At 37.3% G+C, this 27,676-nt stretch overlaps 1 protein-coding gene across 5 annotated transcripts in view; it reads right to left on the bottom strand.

Moving 5' to 3' along the window:
- rerea (arginine-glutamic acid dipeptide (RE) repeats a) overlaps positions 1 to 27,676 on the bottom strand; it is a 171,536-nt gene that overhangs the window by 68,151 nt on the left and 75,709 nt on the right. For all 5 annotated transcript variants that reach the window (XM_077720473.1, XM_077720483.1, XM_077720493.1 and 2 more), the window contains exons 2-3: positions 24,105 to 24,609; positions 10,852 to 10,922 (exon numbers count right to left, since the gene is read on the bottom strand). In XM_077720473.1, coding sequence (XP_077576599.1) covers positions 10,852 to 10,922; positions 24,105 to 24,465 — 432 coding nt within the window. In that variant the 5' untranslated portion in view covers positions 24,466 to 24,609. The remainder of the gene's footprint in view (positions 1 to 10,851; positions 10,923 to 24,104; positions 24,610 to 27,676) is intronic.

The raw sequence follows: 27,676 nt of genomic DNA, 5'->3' as shown, positions 1-27,676 counted from the left end.
TAATGCTTAATCATTGTCTCAAATCGCCTTTAGCAAACTCCATCTAGTCCATGTACATAACACAATCCCCCAATACTATTACAACTAATAGCACCACTACGACTACAACTACTAGCACCACTACAACTACTACAACTACTACAACTACTAGCAGCATGACAACTACCACTACTACAATTACCACTAATACCACTACTAATACAACCACTACTAATACTACCAATACTACCACTATGACTACTACAACTACTAGCAGCATGACAACTACCACTACTACTACTAACCACTACCTATACTACTAATATTACCACTACAACAACTAATACTACCACTACAACTACTAATATTACCCCTACAACAACTAATACTACCACTACAACTACTAATATTACCACTACAACAACTAATACTACCACTACAACTACTAATATTACCCCTACAACAACTAATACTACCACTACAACTACTAATATTACCACTACAACAACTAATACTACCACTACAATTACTAATATTACCACCACTACTACTACTACTAATATTACCACTACTACTACTAACCACTACCTATACTACTAATATTACCACTACAACAACTAATACTACCAAAACAACTACTAATACTAGAACCACTACTACAACTACTACCACCACCACCACTACTACTAACACTACCACCACTACTAATACCACCACCAGCACTACTACTACCACCATGACTACTACTAGTAATGCCGCCATTACTACTAATACTATCACCACCATTACTACTACTAGTACTACTACTACTACCACTACCACTACCACTACTACTACTACTACTACTACTACTACCACTACTACTACTACCACTACTACTACTACTACTACCACTACTACTACTACTACTACTACTACTACTACTACCACTACCACTACCACTACCACTACTACTACTACTACTACTACTACTACTACTACTACTACTACTACTACTACTACTACTACTACTACTACTACCACCACCACTAGTACCACAACAACTACTACTTCCACCATCACCACCTTTACTACTACTAGTACTACTACTACTACCACTACTACTACTACTACTACTACCACTACTACTACTACCACTACTACTACTACTACTACCACTACTACTACTACCACTACTACTACTACCACTACTACTACTACCACTACTACTACTACCACTACCACTACTACCACTACCACTGCCACTACCACTACCACTACCACTACTACCACTACCACTACTACCACTACCACTACTACCACTACCACTACTACCACTACTACTACTACTACTACTACTACTACTACTACTACTACTACCACTACTACTACTACTACCACTACTACTACTACCACTACTACTACCACCACCACTAGTACCACAACAACTACTACTTCCACAATCGCCACCACTACTGCTACTACAACTGCTATTACTACTACCACGACCACTACCACTACCATCACCACTAATACTACTACTACCACCACCACTACCACCACTACTACCACAAGAACTACTACTTCCACCATCACCACCACTACTACCACAACAACTACTACTTCCACCATCACCACCACTACTACTGCTACTACAACTGCTATTACTACTACCACGACCACTACCATCACCACTAATACTACTACTACTACCACCACCACCACCACCACTACTATCCCTACTTACAATCCAGCGCCCCTTAAAAAGCAAAGTGTATGTATCTCCACTATATCAATATAATACAATGCTGGATCTGAAGTCAGCTTGATCCGCACTTGTCTTTTTCCAAAAGCAACATGCAGGAAATCAATGTTACCTCGTTGAGAAACGACATTTTTGAAGCGACGACTCAACAAAAAACTTCAAAATCACTGCATCCATGCTAACAATAAAACCATTTTCAATCCGGGCAAATACTTTTATTGTCACTGTTCAAAATGATTTCCCAATTCTGATTTATTTGATATTTCAAAACACATTTCCATGTTTTTTTTGCATGTTACCATACACAAAAAATAATTGTTTTCCACTTTTTTGTGGTACAACTCGTCTTTCCAAACCTCATAATTAATTTTTTTGTGTAATTGGCTTTTCAGCTCAGCTTTCCTCATTCCGCAACAAAAAAAATGGCTGCAACAAGCAATAAAAATAATAGCTTGCTCATTTATATTATCCCACAAGGGGGCGGGGCTTGTTTTTTTTTACCTACTACGGTTTTGCTTGCCGTTTGTATTGCTTTATTTATTCATCAACGAGGCAACAATCGATCAAACCATTCTACCCCCGGAAGACGGAGTCTATTAGCATTCGAAGAGCTAGCGTCCACGGGGGTTTCATTGAACCCGAACACAAAAAAATGCAAGGCGCCTAGTAAAACCTGCTCACCCACAAATGACCCAGCATTATTACAAAAGGGTGCGCGTTCAAAACCAGTGTTCACTGCTTAAAGGCAAATGAATCATAACTGTCATAATAGCCCAAAACATGCTTGACTCCCATTTTGAATACAGTAATACCTCGTTTATCGCGGATAATCAGTTCTAATATCTTCTGTAATCAATTAATAAGTGTGATGTAGGGACAGGTTTTTTATGGTGGCCATTTAATATTATTTTGAATTTTAAAAGCCGCTCTAAATCATCTTTAATAGTGACTTGGCTTTCCCCCATTTTATATTGGTTGATTTATTTGGCCCAAAATGGCGACCGATGTATTATAATTTTCATTAAAACTTATGTATATGTATATATGTACAAATATATATACATATACACATTTATATATATATATATACATATATAAATATACATATACACACACATATATACATATTTATATATACATATGTAAAAATATAAATACACATGTTCAAGTTCACATATATACATATAAAAATATATACATATACATATATATACATACAAATACGTATATATATGTACATATATATGCATACATGTGTATATTTGTGTATATTTGTTTAAATGTGTATATTTGTGTATATGTATATTTGTGTGGGTGTGTATTTGTGTATATTTGTTTAAATGTGTATATTTGTGTGGGTGTGTATTTGTGTATATTTGTGTATGTGTATATTTGTTTAAATGTGTATATTTGTTTAAATGTGTATATTTGTGTATGTTTATATTTGTTTGTGTATATGTGTATATTTGTTTAAATGTGTATATTTGTTTAAATGTGTATATGTGCATATTTGTTAAAATGTGTATATTTGTGTATGCGTATATTTGTATGTGTATATTTGTATATTTGTTTAAATGTGTATATTTGTTTAAATGTGTATATTTGTGTATGTTTATATTTGTTTGTGTATATGTGTATATTTGTGTATGTGCATATTTGTTAAAATGTGTATATTTGTGTATGCGTATATTTGTTTGTGTATATTTGTTTGAGTATATGTGCATATTTGTGCATATATGTATATTTGTGTATTCGTGTATATGTGTATATATGTATATTTGTGTATACATGTATATGTGTATGTCTATGTGTGTATGGGTATATGTGTATATGTGTATACATGCTTATTGGATAAATAACTTATTTATGACCCATTTATGTCTATGTCTACAATGTTCTGTGTCTGTATTCTCACCCTCTTGCTACTGTGACAGTGAAATTCCCCAAACAGGGGTTGAATAAAGTTATCTAACCTAATCTAAATGTCAACAGAGGGCCAGTGGATTGTCGTTAACGTTTTTGACGCTCTTTATTTCTCGACGGCGGCGGCACAGCGGGGAACATGAAAGCAAAAATTCTTCAATCAAAACGCTTGCAGTGGACTCAGCTGGTTAGCCATGTCGACACGGGCGACATGCCCTTGTCAAAAAACACGCTTCTTCCACTCGCCAAATATGGCGGAAAGCTCCAAAAAAGACGGCTACGAATACACACATGCAATTAATTACAAATTTTAATCAAATAAATGACACTATAATTGAACAAAATTGATGCTACATTGATCTTTTATGGATTTTTTAAACCAAAACATGGCAAAAAATTGCAAATAAAAACACCATTACTCCTACTACTACTACCACCACCACCATTACCACTACCACTACTACCATCACCATTACTACTACTAAAACCGCCATCATTACTACTACTACTACTACTATTACTACCATCACCACCACCACTACTACTACTACCACCACCATTACTACTATTACTACTACTACTACCACCACCATTACTACTATTACTACTACTACTACCACCACCATTACTACTATTACTACTACTACTACCACCACCATTACTACTATTACTACTACTACTACCACCACCATTACTACTATTACTACTACTACTACTACTACCACCACCATTACTACTACTACTACTACTACTACCACCACCATTACTACTACTACTACTACTACTACTACTACTACTACTACTACCACCACCATTACTACTACTACTACTACCACCACCACCATTACTACTACTACTACCACCACCATTACTACTACTACTACTACTACTACTACTACCACCACCATTACTACTACTACCACTACCACCACCATTACTACTACTACTACTACCACCACCATTACTACTACTACTACTACTACTACTACTACCACCACCACCATTACTACTACTACTACCACCACCATTACTACTACTACCACCACCATTACTACTACTACTACTACTACTACTACCACCATTACTACTACTACTACTACTACTACCACCACCACCATTACTACTACTACTACCACCACCACCATTACTACTACTACCACTACTAATACTACTACTACTACTAATACTACTACCACTACCAATACTACTACCACTACTAATACTACTACTACCACCACCATTACTACTACTACCAACACCACCACCAATATCATAACAACTACAGTACAGCTACTACTACAAAAAAATATCAACAAAAAACTGTCAGATGTACGTAATTACACATTTTAATCAAATAAATGACACTATAATTGAACAAAATTGATGCTACGATGATCTTTTACGGAATTTTTTAAACCAAAACAAAAAAAGTGCGAAAAAAATTATCAACAAAAAACAGTCAGATTTACGAATCTTTTCAAATCTTAAATCAAATAAATGACACTACCACTGTATAATCGATGCAAAAAAATGAATAACAAATATCCATATTGGCACATATTTCAAGCTAAAATAAACTCCAACAAAGGAACTAAAAACCTATTTTTTTCCTGGATTAAATTTGTCATTTGTTCTTCCCCACGACACATGCACCAATCACGGGAACAATGATCCGACACGTTAGCGTAGCATTGTTTCAAATCAAAGAGCCGTCCGACATCAATGGCCTCCATCTCTCTCATGTGTTTCTTCCTATGCTTAAGCCCCTCCCCCCAACCTCCTCTGTTCCTCTTTATCTGGCGTCACTCACTTTCCTCTCCCCATCCAACGTCCTCGCCATTGTGTCCACGTCCTCAACAGTCATTGACCCCGGCACCCTCAACCCCCCTGCTTGTGCCTAACCTCATTTGCTGTTATTGGCTATGTCAGACACCCCCCCCCCCTTGTCTCCCCCACTAAACCTCCCCCCATCCATGAAGTGATTGCAGTGTTTTCTCCCTCCAGGAACATGTAAGTGTATGCCAACGTGAGCCTCCCTTTTTCCTCCTTTTTAATTACACGCTGTGTTCAACGGGATTGTTGTTTAGCGGGAGTCCAATCGTTGACATTACACGGTGGTAGGTCTTTCCAAATGTTGATAAATACACTGTATCTAAAACTTTAAATGTGAGTCAATGATTTAAGTGCAAGAAAAATGGATTCATTTGAGAAACAAGGAAAATTTAGCCTAATACTTTGACATAAGAGTGCACCGACATAAGAGAAATTTGAGATGGGAGGAAAATTCCCGAGCAAATTTCTGCCCTAATACCTTGACATACGAGTGCCCCTACATAAGAGAAATTTGGGATAGGAGGAAAATTCTGGGCAGATTTTTGCTCTAATGCCTTGACATACGAGTGCCCCTACATAAGAGAAATTTGGGATAGGAGGAAAATTCTGGGCAGATTTTTGCCCTAATGCCTTGACGTACGAGTGCCCCACCATACAAAAAAATTTCGATACGAGGAAAAATTCCGAGCTAATTTTTGCACTGAGATACGAGTTTTCCAACATATGAGAAATTTGAGATAGGAGGAAAGTTCTGAGCAACTTTTTGCTCTAATACCTTGACATAAGAGTGGCCAACATATGAGAAAGTTGAGATACAAGGAAAATTCCAACCAAATTTTTGCCCTGAGACACGAGTGTCACAACATATGAGAAATTTGAGATAAGAGGGAAATTCTGGGCAGATTTTTGCCCTAATACCTTGACATAAGAGCGTCCCAACATACTAGACAAATTTGAGATGTGAGAACAATTCCCAGCTCATTTTTTTCTGACTACCTTGACATAAGAGCGCTCCAACATACGAGAAATTTGAGTTCCAAGTAAAATTCTGAGCTATTTTTTGTCCGCATACCTTGACACACGAGTGTCCTTAAATACGAAAAATTTGAGATACTAGGAAAATTTTGGGCAGCTATTTGCCCTAATAACTTGACATAAGAGTGCCCCAACATACGTGAAATTTGAGATCCGAAGAAAATTCCGAGCTAATTTTTGTCCTAATACCTTGACATAAGAGTATCCCAACATACAAGAAATCTGAGATAGGAGCAAAATTGCGACCACATTTAGCCATAACACCTTGACATAAGAGTGCCGCAACATACAAGAAATTTGCGATGAGGAAAAATCTGAGCAAATTTTTGCCTTGAGATACGAGTGTCTCAACATACAAGAAATCTGAGATACACGGAAAATTCCGAGCACGCTTTTGCCCTAATACCTTGACATAAGAGCGCCCAAACATTCAAGAAATTTGAGATACAAGGAAACTTCCAAGCAAATTTTTGTCTTTCACCATTAGCCTCAATGCTAACACTCCAACAACAAGTAACGCTAGTTTTATTTTTAAAATTTCCACATCTAAATTTTCGGTTCTGATGATTAATAAACCCTGAAAATGACAACCCCATTTTGATGAACAGATTTATCACCAATCATGACATCATAACCACACTTTGATGACTTTTAAGCCACTCCCACAAATTCCAAAGACTTGTTCTTCTTGCTAGATTCGCTCAAACAAACAAACAAACAAACAAACAAACAAACAAACACAAGTGTGCAGATGGCCGCTTATTAATTCGATGCCAGGTCGTTGACAGGGCACGACACACCCGTGTAAAAACCAAAGCGACAACAGAGCGCGAAAGGTCAACTGGGGTGGAACGGGGGAAAAAAACTAGCCCCGCCCCCTTTTCCTCCACCAGACCACTTCGGGTGATCTTGGTCAAGGTTGGGAATTCGTATGTTTGCGTTATATAAGCTGGAATCCAATTAAAGGTCTGCTTTTAACTACCCTGATGCTGCCAGGCTTGTATTTTTTAGTTGTGGTTAGTGATTTGGGGTCGCAGGTCTGGGGTCGAGGATTTGATCCCAAGTCGGTCTTCCCTTTTTCGGGCGTTTGTGTGTTTTCTACTTTGCTCGTTTTTGGAAATTTTAAGTCGGTGGTCAAGTGGTTAACTAATTTGGCTGGCAGTTTTAGGGACGAGGGTTCAAATCCCAGGTCAATCCTCACTTTCTGGGGTTTGCGTGTTCTACTTTGCTAACTTTAGAATTTTTTTTAAGCCGGTGGCCTATGTGGTTGGCAGATTTGGCTCGGAGTTTTTGGGTCGAGGGTTCAAATCCCAGGTCAATCCTCACTTTCTGGCGTTTGTGTGTTCTACTTTGCTAATTTTTGAAATTTTTAAACCGGTGGTCTAGTGGTTGGCAGATTTGGCTCGCAGTTTTAGGGTCGAGGGTACAAATCCCGGGTCGTTCTTCCTTTTTTCGGCGTTTGTGTGTATTACTTTGCTCATTTTTTGAATTTTATTAAGCCGGTGTACTGGTGGTTGGCAGATTTGGCTCGCAGTTTTAGGGTCGAGGGTTCGAATCCCAGGTCGTTCTTCACTTTTTTCTGCGTTTGTGTGTATTACTTTGTTCATTTTTGATTTTTTTAAAGCCGGTGAGCAAGTGGTTGGCAGATTTGGCTCGCAGTTTTAGGGTTGAGGGTTCGAATCCCAGGTCGATCTTCACTTTTTCGGCATTTGTGTGTATACCTTTGTTCATTTTTGATTTTTTTAAGCCGGTAACCTAAAGGTTGGCAGATTTGGCTCGCTGTTTTAGGGTCGAGGGTTCGAATTCAAGGTCGTTCTTCACTTTTTCAGCGTTTGTGTGTATTATACTTTGTTCGTTTTTGAAATTTCCGCCCGGTGGCCTAGTGGTTAGCGAATTTGGCTCGCCGTTTTAGGGTCGAGGGTTCAAATTCCAGGTCATTCTTTACTTTTTCGGCGTTTGTGTGTATTTCTTTTTTCATTTTTGAATTTTTGAGCCGGTGCCCTAGTGGTTGGCAGATTTGGCTCGCAGTTTTAGGGTCGAGGGTTCAAATCCCGGGTCGTTCTTCCTTTTTTCGGCGTTTGTGTGTATTACTTTGTTCATTTTTTGGAATTTTCTGGTGGACTAGTGGTTAGCGAATTTGACTCGCAGTTTTAAATATGTATATTTATATATATTTTTTAAACTGGTTCACATAGAAGTGACCTTCACAGTCAGAAGTATTTACACAGAGTACTTCTATATGCAAAAGGGAAGTATGTGAGCAAGTGTGTGGGCCCCCCAGCTGACCTCCCATCATCACCCCAGCTTTTGGAAGCCATTATTGGGGTCCCCCAGGGGGGTTGGCTGGGGTTAAGCAAAAACCTCAATGTCTGTTTTCAAATTGACAGTAGGCAGATCTGTGCTTGGGTGGTGGTTTGAAAACTATGTTTGGATTTAGTTTTGGAGGTTTATACATCATTTGGTCACCTAAGTTGTTATTTTAGAGTATAAAGGCAAATAGGGATATAATTATGTCAGTAGAATGAGATGGGGGTCAAATTGAAAAATTTGCAGTTCGGTGGAGGAGTGGTTATCGGGTTGGGGTCACAGGTCTGGGACCGAGGGTTTGATACCAGGTTGGGCCTCACTGTCTGACATTTGTGGGTTCTACTTTGTTAATTTATAGAATTTTCATCTCGTTGGACTAGTGGTTAGCGAATTTGTCTCGCAGTTTAAGGGTCGAGGGTTCGAATTCCAGGTCGGGGTCCTCACATAATACCATTTGTGGGTCCTACTTTGATCATTTTTGGAATTTTTAAGCTGGTGGACATGTGGTTTGTAAATTTGACTCGCATTTTTAGGGTTGAGGGTTCGAATCCCAGGTTGGTTATCATCTTCTAGCATTTGTGTGTATTATTTTGAACATTTTTGTCATCTTCTAGCATTTGTGTGTATTATTTTGAACATTTTTGGCATTTTTTTTAAGATGGTGAACTAGTGGTTGGCAGATTTGGCTCGCAGTTTTAGGGTCGAGGGTTTGAATCCCGAGTCAGTCCTCACTTTCTAGCATTTGTGTGTATTACTTTGATCATTTTTGGAATTTTCGGCCTGGTGGACTAGTGTTTAAAGGATTTGGCTCGCAGTTTTAGGGTCGAGAGTTCAAATCCCAGGGCGGTCCTAACTTTCTAGCATTTGTGGGTTCTACTTTGTTAATTTTGGAATTTTTTGGCCAGGTGGAGAAGTGGTTAGTGAATATGGCTCGCAGTTTTGGGGTAGAGGGTTCGAATCCCAGGTCGTTCCCCACAATCATTTTTTGGAATTTTCAGCCTGGTGGTCAAGTAGTTAGCGAATTTGTCTCGCAGTTTTAGGGTCGAGGGTTCGAATTCCAGGTCGGTCCTCACTTTATACCATTTGTGGGTCCTACTCTGATCATTTTTGGAATTTTTTAAGCTGGTGAACATGTGGTTTGTAAATTTGGCTCGCAGTTTTAGGGCCGAGGGTTCGAATCCCTGGTCGTTCCTCACATTCTAGCATTTGTATGTATTACTTTGTTCATTTTTGGAATTTTCTGCCCGGTGAACCAGTATTTAGCGAATTTGGCTCGAACTTTTAGGGTCAAGGGTTCGAGTCCCAGGTCGGTCCTCACTTTGTATCATTTGTGGGTTCTACTTTTTTAATTTTGGGATTTTTTTTAGGACATTGGACTAGTGGTTAGCAGATTTGGCTCGCAGTTTGAGGGTCAAAGGTTTGAATCCCAGGCCGGTCCTAACTTTCTAGCATTTGTGGGTTCTACTTTGTTCATTTTGGAATTTTTTTTAAGTCGGTAGGAAAGTGGTTTGTAAATTTGGCTCGCAGTTTTAGGGTTGAGGGTTCGAATCCCAGGTGTGTCCTCACTTTCTAGCATTTGTGTGTACTATTACTTTGTTCATTTTTGGAATTTTCTGCCCGGTGGTCTAGTGTTCAACAGGTTTGGCTCGCAGTTTTAGGGTCTAGGGTTTGAATCCCAGGTCGGAATTTTCTGCCCGGCGTAAAGTGGTTTGTAAATTTGGCTCGCAGTTTTAGGGTTGAGGGTTCAAATCCCAGGTCTGTCCTCACCTTCTAGGATTTGTGTGTATTACTTTATTCATTTTTGGAATTTTCGGCCCGGTGAACTAGTGGTTAGCGAATTTGGCTCGCAGTTTTAGGGTCTAGGGTTCGAAACCCAGATCCGTCCTCCCTTTCTAGCATGTGTGTAGTATTACTAAAAATGAACAAATGAGCCAACAGCACTTTCACCCAAATTCCGATTCAGCTATTTTACAACAAAAAAACCCACATAATAGCCAACAAAACCATGCAAATAAAAACAAACAACTCACCAGTTTGAATTCTTGAATGCTACAAATGAAGTAAGGAGTGTTGGGCCTGCGACTCTCAATGTACACACAATCTGAAAAAAACAAAAACAGAAGCGTGTTAGCATGAAGACGTACGCGGAGGGTGTCGTTACCTCTGCTCAAAAAGCACTACCCACCCTACCCCCAGCCCTTCATTGAGTCAAAATCAATTGGAATGCAAGTAATAGGATTAAAGACTTTTGGAGCGCTACAAGGTTGCCTTTCCAAAGCAAACATTGCGCCCAAAGGGAATTATGCCATTGTTCCACTCCAATCATAGATCAGTGTACGCAATACTTGGAATAAAGCCGACGCCCCCCTCTCCCTCCCTTAGCCTAACCCAGGCTAAACCTGGTTTGGAAAAGTACTTGTTTCACCTAATGAGTACCGTATTTTCTCGCATATAAGCCGTTTTTGTAACAAAAAAAAATCCCAAATATTACTTCAATCTAATGTTTTCTAATAGATAACGTATTTTCTGGCATATAAGCCGTATTTGTAACAAAAAAATCCCCCAAATTACTTCAATCTCCGAATATTTTTCATAAATACCGAATTTTCTCAAATATAAACCGTATTTGTAACAAAAAAAATCCCAAATGTTATTACAATCTCCTAATATTTTCTTATGAATACCGTATTTTCTTGCATCTATTCGTATTTGTAACAAAAAATACCAAAAATTACTTCAATCTCCGAATATTTTTTCATAAATACCGAATTTTCTCGCATGTAAACCGTATTTGTAACAAAAAATCCCAAGTATTACTTCAATCTCCTAACATTTTCTTATGAATACCAAATTTTCTCGCATATAAGCCGTATCTGTAACAAAAAAATCCCAAATATTACTTCAATCCCCTCATATTTTGTCATAAATACCATACATTCTCGCATATAAGCCGTATTTGTAACAAAAAAAACCCAAATATTACTTCAATTTAGTATTTTCTCACAAATATCTAATTTTCTCGCATATAAGCCGTATTCATAACGAAAGAAAAATCCCAAATATTACTTCAATCTCTTAATATTTTCTCATAAATACCGAATTTGCTCGCATATAAGCCGTATTTGTAACAAAATAAAACATATCCCAAATATTACTTCAATCTACTAATATTTTCTCATAAATACCTAACATAAACAGATAAAATGATAATAAAAAGTTTATTTTAACATCTATGAATGAAATTCGCTCAAAAATTTGCTCGGAATTTTCCATGTATCTCAAATTTCTCGTATGTTGGTGCACTCTTATGTCAAGGTATTAGAGCAAAAACTTGCTGGGAATTTTCCTCATATCTCAAATTTATTGTATGTTGGGGCACTCTTATGTCAAGGTATTAGAGCAAAAACTTGCTGGGAATTTTCCTCATATCTCAAATTTATTGTATGTTGGGGCACTCTTATGTCAAGGTATTAGAGCAAAAACTTGCTCGGAATTTTCCTCATATCTCAAACTTGTCATATGTAGGGGCACTCTTATGTCAAGGTATTAGGGCAAATTTTCGGCCCATGAAAACCAAAAAAAACTTAAGGTTCTTATACAAGAGAAATCTTTAAAAAAATCAACAATTTTAAGGGTACGGCTTATATGCGAGAAAATATGGTAATACTTCGAACCATTGAGTGTACTTCCCTCACATTTTTTTTTAAAAGCGGCTCTTTCAAAAAGTATGCGATTGGTTGGCTGGTGCTATGGCCGGTTGGTGAACCACGGCACCCCCGCCCCCTCCTGTCGGCCTTTCCTGAACAAAAGCGATCATGCTGCAGTCGACAAAAAACAGCAAAACACTTGAGAAGAAAATAAGGGAAGACCGGGGGGATTAATTGAGGCACTTCCATACCAAAACATGGACAGAAATGCAGATATTTCCGGTCCACATTTTTTTAAACAATGGATCTTTTCATGTAAACATTCATATGACAAAAATAAATGTGATTTTCATCAAATATCAGGAGAACAAAGTCATACATTGTAATAGTATGAGAAAAGTTGCGATAAGACCAGATTTATGTCGTAATATTTTTAGAATAAATAAAAATAAAAAAATAAAGAAAATTGTGTATTTAGGAGAAAATATTTGGAGATTGAAGTAATATTTGGGATTTTTGTTGTTAAAAATACGGCTTATATGCGAGAAAATACAGTATTTATGAGAAAATATTAGGAAATTGAAGTAATATTTGGGATTTTTTGTAACAAATACAGCTTATATGCAAGAAAATACGGTATTTATGAGAAACTATGAGATAGAAGTAATATATGGGATTTTTTAGTGACAAATACGGCTTATATGCGAGAAAATTCTGTATTTATGAGAAAATATTTGGAGACTGAAGTAATATGTGATTTTTTTTGGTTACAAATGCGGCTTATATGCGAGAAAATATGGTATTTATGAGAAACTATGAGATGGAAGTAATATTTGGGATTTTTTTAGTAACAAATACGGTTTATATGCGAGAAAATACAGTATTTATGAGAAAATATTAGGAAATTGAAGTAATATTTGGGATTTTTTGTTACAAATACGGTTTATATGTGAGAAAATACAGTATTTATGAGAAAATATGAGATGGAAGTAACATTTGGGATTTTTTTAGTAACAAATACGGCTAATATGCGAGAAAATTCGGTATTTATGAGAAAATATTAGGAGATTGAAGTAATATTTAGGTTTTTTTGTTACAAATATGGCGTATATGTGAGAAAATACAGTATTTATGAGAAAGTATGAGATGGAAGTAATATTTGGGATTTTTTTTGTTACAAATATGGCTTATATGCGAGCAAATACAGTATTTATGAAAAAATATGAGTAGATTGAAGTAATATTTGGGATTTTTTGTTACAAATACGGCTTATATGAGAGAAAATACAGTATTTATCAGAAAATATTAGTCGATTGAAGAAATATTTGGGATTTTTTTGTTACAAATACGGCTTATATGCGAGAAAATGCAGTATTTATGACAAAATATGAGTAGATTGAAGTAATATTTGGGATTTTTTTGTTACAAATCCGGCTTATATGAGAAAAAATATAGTATTTATGAGAAAATATGAGTCGATTGAAGTAACATTTGGAATTTTTTCTATTAAAAGAACAACGTCCCATTATACTTACCATTTGTACATTCTATAAACTACCGTACAAATTACAACGGCGTAAAGGTCGCCATAACAACAAAACATCAGCAAAAAACAGCCTAGAATTCCATTTAATAGCCTCATTCAGTCATTCATATCATAGCAAAATCCTTTTCTAACTTCCTTTTATACCAAAAAAGTGTGCGCCAAGCATTTTTTCCATGACAGGCGGCGGCCATGTCTGTTGTTTACGTTTGCGTCAGCTGAATTATTGATCCGACTGCGGTTTATCTTACGGCTCGCAAAAGATATTTAATGGCTCTTCTAGCCAAGAAGCCATTTGTCCAGCTCCCGTGACATCGCCGGCTTTGTTTTCAGGGTACGTGTGTTTGTAACCTCGGGGTGGGCTTGTTATCTCCTAAAAGGGGGGGTGAATGAGCTGTTTTTTTTTTTTGGAGGCGGGGTTATCTCCTCTGGGCTAGCTTAGGGAGTGATGCATTATATCTCTCTTAATGCCGCCATCTTATTGGCAACATGGCATGAATGAAAATATACATTAGTATTGAGAGTAGTGTGGTTTTTGAGCGGGTTGAAAGTGGGGGGTGTGGTTTGGGGTGTTCGGGGGGAGGGGTGGGAACAAAAGAGGGGTATGGGAGAGAGGTGATGTGTTAAGGGGGGTGGTAAATGTGGGGAATTAGGGTTTTTGTGAGCTTTAAGATAGGCTACGAGTATTTATTTAAAGATGGCTACTGGTAAAATTGTATCAATGGGCATTGGCTTTAGACGATAATATATGAAAAAGGGCTGGCTAGAGAGGTGCCTGATGAGAAAGTTGAGATATGAGGAAAATTTTGAGTTTTTTACAACGATGCCTTGACATAAGAGTGACCGAACATATGGGGAATTTGAGATATGAGGAAAATTCTGAGATTTTGCAATAATGCCTTGACATAAGAGTGACCTAACACGAGAAAATTGAGATACGAGGAAAATTCCGTTTTTGATCGAATAAGAGGGCCTAAACATACGAGACATTTGAGATAAGAGGATAATTCCAAGTTTTTGCCGCAATAGCTTGACATAAGAGTGTCCTAACATATGAGAAATTTGAGATACGAGGTAAATTCAGAGTTTTTGATCTAATATCTTGACATAAGAGTACCTAAACATATGAGACATTTGAGATGTGAGGATAACTCTGAGTTTTTGCCCTAATAGCTTGAGTGCCCCTACATACAAGAATTTTAAGATATGAGGAAATAAATTCCGAGCTAATTTTTGCCCTGGTATTTTGACATATGAGTGTCCTAACATACGAGAAATTTGAAATACAAGGAAATTTTGGAGCACGTTTTTAACCTAATGCCTTGACAAACGAGTTTCCCAACATATGAAACATTTGAGATACGAGAAAAAATTCTGAGCAAGGTTTTGCTTTAATACCTTGACATAAGAGTGCCCCTATATACAAGAAATTTGAGATACGAGGAAAATTCAAAGATATATTTGAGAGACAAGTTTGAGATAAGAGGAAAATTCTGAGCTTCCGAGTTTTTGACCTAATAACTTGACATAAGAGTGCCTTTACATATATAAAGAAATTTGAAATATGAGGAAAGTTTCAAGCTAATTTGTGCCCAAAATCTTTGACACAAGTGTCTCAACATACGAGAAATTTGAGATACTTGACAGTTTGTCTCAAAGCTAATTACCGTAAATAATGTCACATTTTATTGAAGATCATAACCGCTATTTATTCATTTGTTACTTTGTCAGCCTAGATGGTGAATTAAAACAATCAAAAACATGTTTTTCCATTGAAATATCCTATTTTTAGGTTCATTTGTATTTACTTATCTTATAAGGGAAAATTAACTTGAGATATGAGTACCTTGACATCGAAGCTCAGTCTCGAAACGCATTAAGCTCATATCTCAAGGCATCACATGATGTTCATTAACATGAATATTAATTAAAAAACTCAATCAACATCACACAGCGAGCATTAAAAAATTACACCATCTTTTTTTGGGTTCCAAATTAGCTTTTTCCTACATTCCCTGCCAGCATTTGAATGCATCATCGTCAGTTGTTTTAAACACATTTTCCCTTTTTAAACTGCAAATTCAACCCCATGTCAAAGTGTAAAACCACCCAAAAAGTGCTTTTGGCCTCACATCTGCGCGACAGGCGTACAAGTGAAAAGAGGGGGCGGAGTCTCGGGTTTAAACAGCGTGGGGGAGGGGGTCCGTAAAAGGGGGGGCTTTCCTTTGGGGGGGGGGGGGGGGGGGTTGACGAGTGTTCTGTAGGAAAAAAACCACAGCAGGCCTTTTGTAGTCAAGTGCTCTCACTTCCTTGGCAGCCATTACTTTGACTCCGCCTCCATTGGTCAACATTCGACTGACCCGGTAACAAAATGAAGCCTTTTTATTGGTGGAATGTAATTAGCATGCTAAGGCTTTTTTCCTATTACATTGCGACCCTTTAAAATCATACATAGGGGAATTAGCTCGACGCTAAAAATGTTCTCAACACGCCTCGTTCTATTTTTTTTTGTGTATGGCCGCCAAGTGTGTCTAATCAAAAACACACTTCTCCTCGGCGACTGTTATTGGCTCTCTTATTGGGCAAATAAGATGTTTAATTGGTCCAGTGTTCCAGAGGAAGGGGCGGAGTTAGTGGGGTTTTTTTAATGCTAATTTGGTTGTGGGACAAAAGGCAATCTGCCAGGGAGTTAATTATTATATTGTCATAATAAATTGTCATTTTTTAATCATTTTATCTCTGTGTTTTTAGTTAGAAAATTATTTTGAAAAATCTAAAAATATATTCAAAAATCTAAAATAAACATTGTTTTAGATCTATAAAAAACAAGAATATTCAGGGCGTTTAATCCAGTTCTTTTATTCCATTTATAAAAAAAATCAAATTATGATCAATATTAAATTACTTGATTTTCCTCCTTTTGTATCAATAATTGTCATTTTTAATCATTTTTTCTGTGTTTTTAGTTCAAAAATCATTTTAAAAAATCTAAAATATATATTTTAAAAAATCTAAAATAAACATTCTTTTAAATCTATAAAAAACTGAATATTCTGGGCTTTTAATCCAGTTATTTTATTCCATTTATAAAAAAAATCTAATTATGATATATATTAAATTCCCTGATTTCCCCCTTTTAAATCAATAATTTTCATATTTTAATCAATTTTTCTGTGTTTTCAGTTCAAAAATAATTTTGTAAAATCTAAAAATATATTTAAAAAATCTAAAATAAACATTCTTTTACATCTACAAAAAACTGAATATTCAGGGATTTTAATCCAGTTCTTTTAATCCATTTATTTAAAAAAATCTAATTATGATATATATTAAATTCCCTTATTTCCCCCCTTTTAAATCAACAATTGTAATTTTTTAATCATTTTTTTCTGTTTTTAGTTCAAAAATCATTTACTAAACCCCAAAAATACATTTAAAAAACCCTAAAATAAACATTGTTTTAGATCTACCAAAAACCTGAACATTTTATACTTGTACTTGAAAATCCCCAGAAGCAAAAGAACCTTGTCGACCCCCCCTTTTCCAAGAGGGGCAGGCCCACCACAGCTGACGGATCTCCTGAGGGAGAACAGAGTCTCTTTGACACCCGGCACCCCCCCCCCCTTTTTCCGCTCAGCAAACCCACGCTTTCTCATTTAACAGGCGGCAGGTGGTCGAATTCCACCAAAAAGCTTCTTTCCCAGAGTCTCCGGCGAGATGTGGGAGAGAAGACGAAGCTTTTAAAAATAGATGTCTACAGTTTAGGGACAACCAACACACTTGTCTTTCTATAAAAAATGCCTAGAAGGCCTTGGTTAGCATGAATAGGAAAAAAAATGGCTTCTAAACAGAGTTGCGAGGATCTGGCAACCTGCCAAAATTATGTCCTGGCTAATGAAAAAGTGGAGGATCAAATATTGAGGCGAAACGGAGTGTTTTTTTAAGAGGAATCTGTCTTTGGAGTAAAATGATTGGTCTTTGATTGTGTTTTGTAGGTATTCAAAGCTTGTATGTTGAGTTTGGATTATGAGGAGGATAAATGGGGAGGGATATACAAATTTTTCAGGTTACGAATGTCTCTAGATACAAATTTTAAAATGTATATCTAGATGCATTGTAAGTAGGAATGTCTCTAGATATACAATTTTCAGGTTACGAATGCCTCTAGATACAAATTTGTAAAATGTGTAAACTTTGTATCTAGAGTCATTCCTATTTTCTTAATTTTTTCAAAAATTTGTATCTAGAGGCATCCGTAACCTGAAAAATTTGTATCTAGAGGCATTCGTAACCTGAAATTGTATCTAGAGGCATTCCTAATTTTTAAATTTAGAAAAATTTGTATCTAGAAGCATTCATAACTTAAATGTGTATCTAGAGGCATTTGTAACCTGAAATTGTATCTAGAGGCATTCCTACTTTTTAAATTTAGAAAAAATTGTATCTAGAGGCATTCGTAAGTAGGAATGCCCCTAGATACAAATTTTTCAGGTTACGAATGCCTCTAGATACAAACAATTTAAAGCTGATCTATTCATTTTTATTTCCATATTTTCTATCCACAATTTTAGTATCACGTCACCCACACATAGCAACCACACCGCTAACATCTCCCTAGCTAAAAAAAAAAATCTGTTTCCCATCCCAACACACTGCTTTTCCACCACTCCTTTTCAAAATGGCTAACGCTAATGAAAACCACCTGCCTGGCTACGTACAATGTCACATGACATGCTAGTAGGTGTGTTAGCTTTCAGGCAAATACAATTATAGCTTTAATTTTGTGAGTTTCCCTCACAAAACAGGCCGATTAGTGTTGTTGTAGCACTTTATAAGGTGATTTAGCTAATTCGCTAGCTCGCTATAGAACAACGCGGCGTGTGTGTTTACGGTTGTCGACAGCTGGAGCGTTTTGCTACACCAGAACTCAGGAGTGTCTTTCTGTGTGTGTATACGAGTGTGTGTCACTTCACATGTCGTGTACACACACATTAAGCTATGCGGCATGAGTATGTTTGACAAACGGTGTTGAATAAGCAGACCTCTCGACCCCCCCTTTTTTCCCTCGTGCTTAAGAAAAAAACTGTTGGCAGTTAAACAGAACATGGGTCATGTGATTTATTCCCAAATGGAACCAATGAGTGGAGTCCGTTGCATTTCTGGGTGTGTGCTGGCTGTTTATTAGCATTAGCAGTTGTATCACTCATTTTTTGTTCAGTCTTGATTGATTTACACAATTTATTGTTTCCAGTGTTTCCAAGTTTTTTTTTTCTAAATAGAACAGTAACGTATTTTCACGAATATAAGGCGCACCCACAATGAAGGACATTTTTTCCATATATAAGGCGCACTGTATTATAAGGCGCACTGTATTATAAGGTGCACCACATTATAAGGCGCACCCTCAATGAATGACATTTTTTCCATATATAAGGCGCACTGTATTATAAGGTGCACCACATTATAAGGCGCACCCTCAATGAATGACATTTTTTCCATATATAAGGCGCACTGTTTTATAAGGCGCACTGTCTATTTTGGAGAAAATGTAAGACTTTTAAGTGCGCCTTATAGTGGTGAAAATACGGTAATTGCTATTGACTTCCAGGTATGAAGCACTCACTCACTACTTTACAGTCACCTCTAGAGCCAGCCATTGTTGATGTTTTGGATTTTTTGGGAATAAAATCTTGCAGTGGGGGAGGAGCTATATGATGGAGGATTTTGTAAACTAAGATGGCATCTGCATATTTAACAGTATTGTTTCAGTTCAGGTGTTTGTGTTTTTTTTAAAATATCCGACACTGGTGGTTTTTCGTTTTCGGTTTTCTGTTTTTTTTTCCATATATAAGGCGCACTGGATTATAAGGCGCGCTGGATTATAAAGCGCACTGGATTATAAAGCGCACTGTCTGTTTTGGAGAAAATGTAAGACTTTTAAGTGCGCCTTATAGTCGTGAAAATACCACATATCAATATTGTACATTGTTTATATTGTCAACCCGAACAATCCCAGAGTTTCCCCCCATGTCAAAACCCCCCGAAAACTCTCAAAACTACCTACCGACGTTCTTTGTCCTAAAAAAGCACGATTTACAGGCAGTACCTATCATCCAAAGACACACCTCCTTCCACCCCGGTTTCAAACCCAGTCATCTTTTTAAGCTTCCCCAAAGGATTGAGAGGCTAAGATGTACAACCTATCAGAAGATTGGTCGCATAAAGACTATTTCAATACCACCTCACCTCAGGCGACATCCCAGAAAAGTGCATTTGTAGGTCGCTAAAATGGAAGCTAGCTAAACATAATTTGGTATTTCCCCCCTCATAGTGGTTTCGGTTATGTCCCCAACCCCCCCCCCCCCCCTCCCCCCTCGTCCTGGACTCCAAAGGTTGCGTAAATCCTTCACTCGGGGTGGTCAGTTTTTTTTTTTTACATATTGTGTGTCACTAGACGGCTATAAAGGGATTTAGCATTTAGCAAAGCATAATCCGCGGCGGGCTTTGTGCCTAGCTAAGCCGCGTACATCAAATCTGATTGCGAGAAGGCCGTCGGTAAGCAGGAGGACGGAAAAACAGTACGCCGACGACAACACACGGCTTATCGCCAACACAATAAGCGCCAGAGACGGATGGACGGCGGGAGGGAGGGACGGTCAGTTACTCAGGTGGTGGATTTTCCTTTGTTGATAATAGGAAGCTAAATTACATAGTAGATGATTGAGGATGGAGTAGTTCAAGGGTGGGGGAAGTTTTGGGCCCGGGGAGGGGCTATATTGACTTTAAAAATTTGATAGATGGGCGGGGTCAGCAGAAGATAGGATACATATAAAAAAGTGCATCCGTTAATAGTACATATGAAATATAAAGAGATAAAAAGGATGAAAGTGTTAACATACTCGTTGTTGAAGTCAAAAGTATGAAGTACAAAGTAAAAAGTATGAAATATAAAGTACAAAGTAAAGTATAAAATATAAAGTACAAAGTACAAAGTAAAGTAAATAGTACAAAGTACACAGTAAAGTAAATAGTATAAAGTACAAAGTAAGGTAAATCGTACAAAGTACACAGTAGAGTAAATAGTATAAAGTACAAAGTAAAGTAAAAAGTACAAAGTCAAGTAAAAAGTATAAAGTTTTGTTTCAATACATACAAAACATAAAAAAACACCCTCGATTCAGTCATCATTTTTATAGCGACAAATACGGCTTATATGCGAGTAAATACAGTAAATGTTATATTAATCAGCAAAAAAATGGTGTAGGAACAACGGTTGTGTTGTTTAATCGTTTTGTTTCAATACATAACATAAAAAACACCCTCGATTCAGTCATCATTTTTTTTAGCGACAAATACGGCTTATATGCGAGATAATACAGTAAAAACAGCCCCCTTCACTCAAATACTACAATGTAAATACTCGGTGAAGCTAATCCACCGAGACGCTCGACTTTGTTTAGGCGCCTTTTGAATGTTTCATTGACGTGACTGACTGCTTAGCTTTCTTTCTTTGTCAATCTGCTTTACCCAACCCCCACCACCCGCGTGGCAGAATTACCAGACAAAGCCCCGGCGCCCCGGCGCTCTCCGGGTGTCTATCAGACACCGAGAAGTGAAAAAAAAAAACGGCTTGGGTAGAGTTGCTGTGGATTATTAGATAGAGATGTGAAAAAGGGGAAGCCGCGGTTAGCGTTTTGTTTGGAAAAGTGGGCTCGCGTGAGGGTGTTTATTGATATCGGGGTAATTGTTTGGGTGACGGACGGGTTTGGGTGTTCGCTCGTGTGGTTTATGGAAGGGGGGAAGGAGGAGGGATTGTGTTACGGTGTGTTTTTATTGTTATTATACAAGTAGAATGAGATTTTGAAGGGTTTTTGTAGTTAGCATATGCTAATGTGTGGCTAGTTAGCATTAGACTAAGACTTGGGTTGGTCAACTTTTTTTTATGTGGGTTGGACTATTTTAGGATATAATATTTAGATTTTTTATTTTTACAAATGGATTAAAATAACTGGATTAAAAGCCCTGAGTATTCAGTTTTTTATAGATCTAAAACAATGTTTATTTTAGGTTTTTTAAATATATTTTTAGATTTTATAAAATGATTTTTGAATTAAAAACACAGAAAAAAATTGATTAAAAAATGCCAATTATTGATTTAAGAGGGGGAAAATCAGGAAATTTCATATATATCATATTTAGATTTTTTTTAATAAATGGATTAAAAGAACTGGATTAAAAGCCTTGAATATTCAGGTTTTTATAGATCTAAAACAATGTTTATTTTCGATTTTTTTGAATATACTTTTAGATTTAATAAAATGATTTTTGAATTAAAAACACAGAAAAATGATTAAAAATGACAATTATTGATTTAAAAGGGGGAAATCAGGAGATATGTAGTTATCATAGGCTAACATGTGGCTAGTTAGCATCAAAGTCTGTAGTTAGCGTGAGCAAACATGGTTCTTTAGTATCAAGGTCTGTGCTTAGCTTAGGCTAACATGTGTTTAGTTAGCATCAACGACTGTAGTTAGCTTGAGCAAACATGGTTCCTTAGCATCAACGTCTGTAGGTAGTGTGGGCTAACATGGAGTTAGCTATTAAATTGAATGTTTTATTGTCATTATACAAGTACAATGAGATTTTAAAGGGTTTGTAGTTAGCATATGCTAACATGTGGTTAGTTAGAGTTGAGTTAGAGTGGACTAACATGTAGTTTGTTAGCACCAACGGCAATGAGATTTTAAAGGGTTTGTAGGGTTAGCATCGGCTAACATGTCATTGTCTCTAGTAAACATCAACATCTCTAGTTGGCATCAACATCTCTAGTTAGGATCAACGTCTCTAGTTAGCATCAACGTCTCTAGTTAGCATCAACGTCTCTAGATAGCTTCAAGGTCTCTATTTAGCATCAACGTCTCTAGTGAGCATTAGCGTCTAGATAGCATCAATGTCTCTAGTAAGCATAGACTAACATGTAGTGGGTGAGCATCAACTTCTCTTGTTAGCATCATCGTCTCTAGTTAACATCAACGTCTCGAGTTAGCGGTTAGTTCGCATCAACATCTCTAGTTAGCACTTCTGCTAACAAGATTTGGGCCTAAACATGTCTCCATGTCTTTTTCTCTTATGTGGACACACCAAGATAAAAACGATAACATAAAAAATACCAATACATTTCAGACTATTTTAAGGATTATTTCGGAAAACCATGCTACCGCACCCCGACCATTTTGTCCAGCAATTGAACAACATTAGCACATTTAAGGGTTTTGTTTTCAATCCCAACCACAAGCAGAAGAACCAAACCAGAACAGAAGCAATGCATTGTGGTCCGTTGAAAGTCAAGTCAAAAAGTCTCTAGTTAGCATCAACATCTCTGGTTAGCATCAACATCTCTGGTTAGCATCAACATCTCTACTTAGCAAAGACTAACATTTGGTTGGTTCCCATCAATGTCTCTAGTTAGCATAAGCTAACACGTAGTTAGTTTGCATCAACGTCTCTAGTTAGCATAAGCTAACATGTGGTTAGCAGCACAAGGGCTAACATGATTTGGGGCTTAACGTTATCTTTATGTCTTTTATGCCAATATAAAAACTATAACAGTAAAGTACTCTAGTTAGCGTAAGCTAACATGTAGTTAGCAGCACAAGGGCTAACATGATTTGGGGCTTAACGTTATCTTTATGTCTTTTATGCCAATATAAAAACTATAACAGTAAAGTACTCTAGTTCGCATAAGCTAACATGTAGTTAGCAGCACAATGGCTAACATGATTTGGGGCTTAACGTTATCTTTATGTCTTTTATGCCAATATAAAAACTATAACAGTAAAGTAGTCTATTTAGCGTAAGCTAACATGTAGTTAGCAGCACAAGGGCTAACATGATTTGGGGCTTAACGTTATCTTTATGTCTTTTATGCCAACATAAAAACTATAACAGTAAAGTATACATAAAAATACCAATATATTTCAGATTTTTTGCACATTTTGGGTTTTCTTTGTTAATCCCAACCACTAGCAAAAGAACCTAACAAAACCGTAAACAAAGCAATGCATTGTGGTCCGTTAAAAGGGGCGGTCCTTACCTCCCGGTCTGTAAACAACATCGTCCTCAGTGATAAAGGACGTGATCTCTCCATTCTCCGTACGCTCGTAGCGGGATTTCTTCTTGGGCATCTTCTTCTTGCCCTTCTTGCCGGCGTCCTCGGCCGTGCCGGCGCCCGCGCCGCCGTTCTCGTTGTCCTCGTCCTCGCTGTGGTCGCTCTCGGCATAGTTTTTGGCGCCGCCCTCCAGGGTGCAACTGCGGCGGGGCCTGGAGCTCTCGCCCTCGCCGCCGGCCCGTTCCAGGTCCTGTCGTCGGGACTTTCCCGATTCCCTCTTGTCCCTGTCCCGATCTCTGTCCCGGTCCCGTTCTTTCTCTCGTTCCTTCTCTTTGTCAGCCGTCATGATCCGCCACGTGCCTTCCTCAGTCCTCTCACGGCTGGGCCTCCGTGAAAGGTAGACTGTGAGCCTGGGCTTCAGTCTTCTGAATTTACTAGTCAAATCCAGGGAAAATTTGGCCACACCAACAACCCCAGTCTTTCAGGAAATCTACAGAGGGAAAAAACAAGACAAATGGGATTGAGTGTCATGGACTAATACCTTGACATACAAACATACGAGCAGTTTGAGAAACAAGAAAATTCAGAGCAGAATAGAAGACAAACTTGAGATACGAGTACAGAATAATGTCACGGTGGGAACGGATTAATTTGTATTTAGTTATTTTATGAGGAAAAAAATATTTGAGATACGAGTGAATTTACATACGAGCATTAAACTTGTATCTCAAGGTATTACTCTATCCTATTTTTGGGTTTTTTTTTTCAGCGGATCAGAACGGATACATTTCTATAAAGTTATTTTAAATGCGAAAAAATGATGTGAAATACGAGTAAATTGACATACGAGCTCAGTCCCGTGACACATTAAGCTCGTATCTCAAGGCACTAATCTATTATTTTAGTTTTTCTTTCAGCAGATCAGAAATAATACATTTCTACATATTTATTTTATAAGGGAAAAATGATTTGAGATACGAGTGACTTGACAATCGAGTTGGGTCCTGGAACGCATTAAGCTCATATCTCAAGGTATTACTCTATCCTATTTTTAGGTAGTTTTTTTTTCAGCGAGTGGGGACAAATACATTTCTATATAGTTACTCTATATGGGAAAATTTGATTTGAGATACGAGTGATTTGACATACGCGCTCCCTCACGTTACGCATTGAGCTCGTATTTCAAGGCATTACTCTATCCTAATTCTAGAGGGTTTTTTTCAGCAGGTCGGAATGGATACATTTCATATATAGTAATTTTATATGGGGAAAAATGACTTGAAATAAGAGCTGGGACCCGTAACGCATTAAGCTCATATCTCAAGGTATTATTCTATTTTTTAAAGTTTTTTTTCAGCAGGTCAGAACGGATAAAGTTCTACTGTTATTATATTATGGATAAATTTGATTTTACATACGAGCTGGCTCCTGAAACACTGACCTCTTATCTCAAGGTATTAGTCTATCCTATTTTTTGGGTGTTTTTTCTGCGGGTCGGAACAAATACATTCCTATGTAATAATTATATATGGGGAAAATTGACTTGACATACAAGATGGGTCCCATAACACATTAAGCTTGTATCTCAAGGTATTACTCTATCCTATTTTAGGGTTATTTATTTCAGCGGGTCGGAACGGATACATTTCTTATATAGTAATTGTATATGGGGAAAAATTGACTTGGGTCCCATGACGCATTAAACTCTTATCTCAAGGTATGACCGTACTCCCTAGCCAGAAGCTAAATACAAACATGACAGTGGCGAAAAAGCCCGCAACAGTAATTGTCAACCCCCGCCATCATCAAAAACTGCCGAGAACGTGTTTCAAAAACGGACTGCACGTTGTAGCTAAAACATTAGCCGTCATTCAACAAGCCATTAGCACGTGTACATAGCGAAAAGGTGTTGAAAAGACAGTGGGAAAACAACACCAATGGAGGTCATTGCTGAATAAGTCAAACAAAACACGGAACCGGGCTGCCGGCCAATAAATGTGTCAGGGGGGCTTTTGAGTATAAACAGCACGGGAGCGAACAGCGTGAAGCTGGCTGACACTTTGCTGGCTAGCCGCCTTCTCTGGAAACCATCTGTAATGACAGCCAATACAATTTGCTGTGTGCTCTCTTCTAGTTGACTGAACTGTCCCTGATTGGATATCTCTACCTACTTTAATATCCAATGAACCCAGCAACCCAGTTGTAAAGGAAATGGGACATTTTTTTAGCGAGCTCCAAAGCGGCCATTACGGCTCATTAACGGAAGCTGCTAAGTCTGTGGTGTCCAAGATATGGAGCATGGGCCAGATTTGGCCCGGGTAGGTAGTCCCAATGTTTTTTCTATCTAATATTTTGACTATATAACATGTTTTTTTGCATACAAGACGCCCCGGTGTATACGCCGCACTCTTAAAATGGCCTTGAAATGGTTGAATTTGACAATTTTTCACATATAAGCCACCTCTGTGTATAAGCAGTACACTTAAAATTGCCTTAAAATGGTTGAATTTGACAATTTCTCGCATATAAGACGCCCCGGTGTATAAGCCATACTCTTAAAATGGCCTTAAAATCGTTGAATTTGACAATTCCTCGCATATAAGCCGCCTCCGGGTATAAGAAGCACTCTTAAAATGGCCTTAAAATCTCTGAATTTGTCAATTTCTCGCATATAAGCCGCCCCACGTATAAGCAGTACTCTTAAAATGGCCTTAAAATTGTTGAATTGGACAATTTCCCTCATATAAGCCACCCCCTTGATTCACAATTTTTACCTCCATATTTGTAGTTTTAATAGGGAGTACAAATGTGTTACTTTGAAGGGAAAATCTTAAGAAAAATAATCGTAGGTAATATTTTTGAGATAATTTATGAATAATCTGCTGGATGGCACACCCAAAAAAGTAGACAAATTCAAAAAGGAAGTCATGTGACCAGTACAACCAGGACGCGTGTCCATAGCGGTCTAGTTTGTCGTCCCTAGGTAAGATGGCGGCACCCCGAGCGAGCAATGGCAGGCACAAGTGAGTTTTTTTCATGTTTTATGCAAAATATGGCTTATTTTTTTCTTGAATTTCATTCATAGACGTTAAAATACATTTTGTTTAGCATTTTATCTGTATATCTTTTCTCTATTTTGCAATAAATGTCATGTGAAGTCGAATTTGTGCGCATATAAGCCATACCCTCAATTCAGTCATCATATTTTTTGTTACAAATATGGCTTATATGCAAAAAAATATGGTATCTTTTTTTGCGACTAATAGCCCGAAAAATGCCGATGCTGTAATTCATTAAAAAAATATCCTCCCAAAAATCTGACTTCAATTTATGCGCATATAAGCCGTACCCACAATCCAGTCATATTTTTTGCACCAAAAACGGCTTATATACGAGAAAAAACGTTGATATAAAGACTATTTTTGACTGAATGTTGAAATCAAAAACTGAAAATCACTCAAAATGAGTCAAGCTAAACGATTGGATTCCTCATCAGTTTGTCCACCATTTTTATTTTCCATATAAGTATCATAACAAGTCATAAATATGCCAAAAAA

The sequence above is a fragment of the Stigmatopora nigra genome, chromosome 1, assembly GCF_051989575.1.
Source record: "Stigmatopora nigra isolate UIUO_SnigA chromosome 1, RoL_Snig_1.1, whole genome shotgun sequence".
Taxonomy (NCBI): Eukaryota; Metazoa; Chordata; class Actinopteri; order Syngnathiformes; family Syngnathidae; genus Stigmatopora; species Stigmatopora nigra.
Note: the sequence above shows the minus strand (reverse complement) of the source record. Positions and strands in the feature narration are given on the sequence as shown.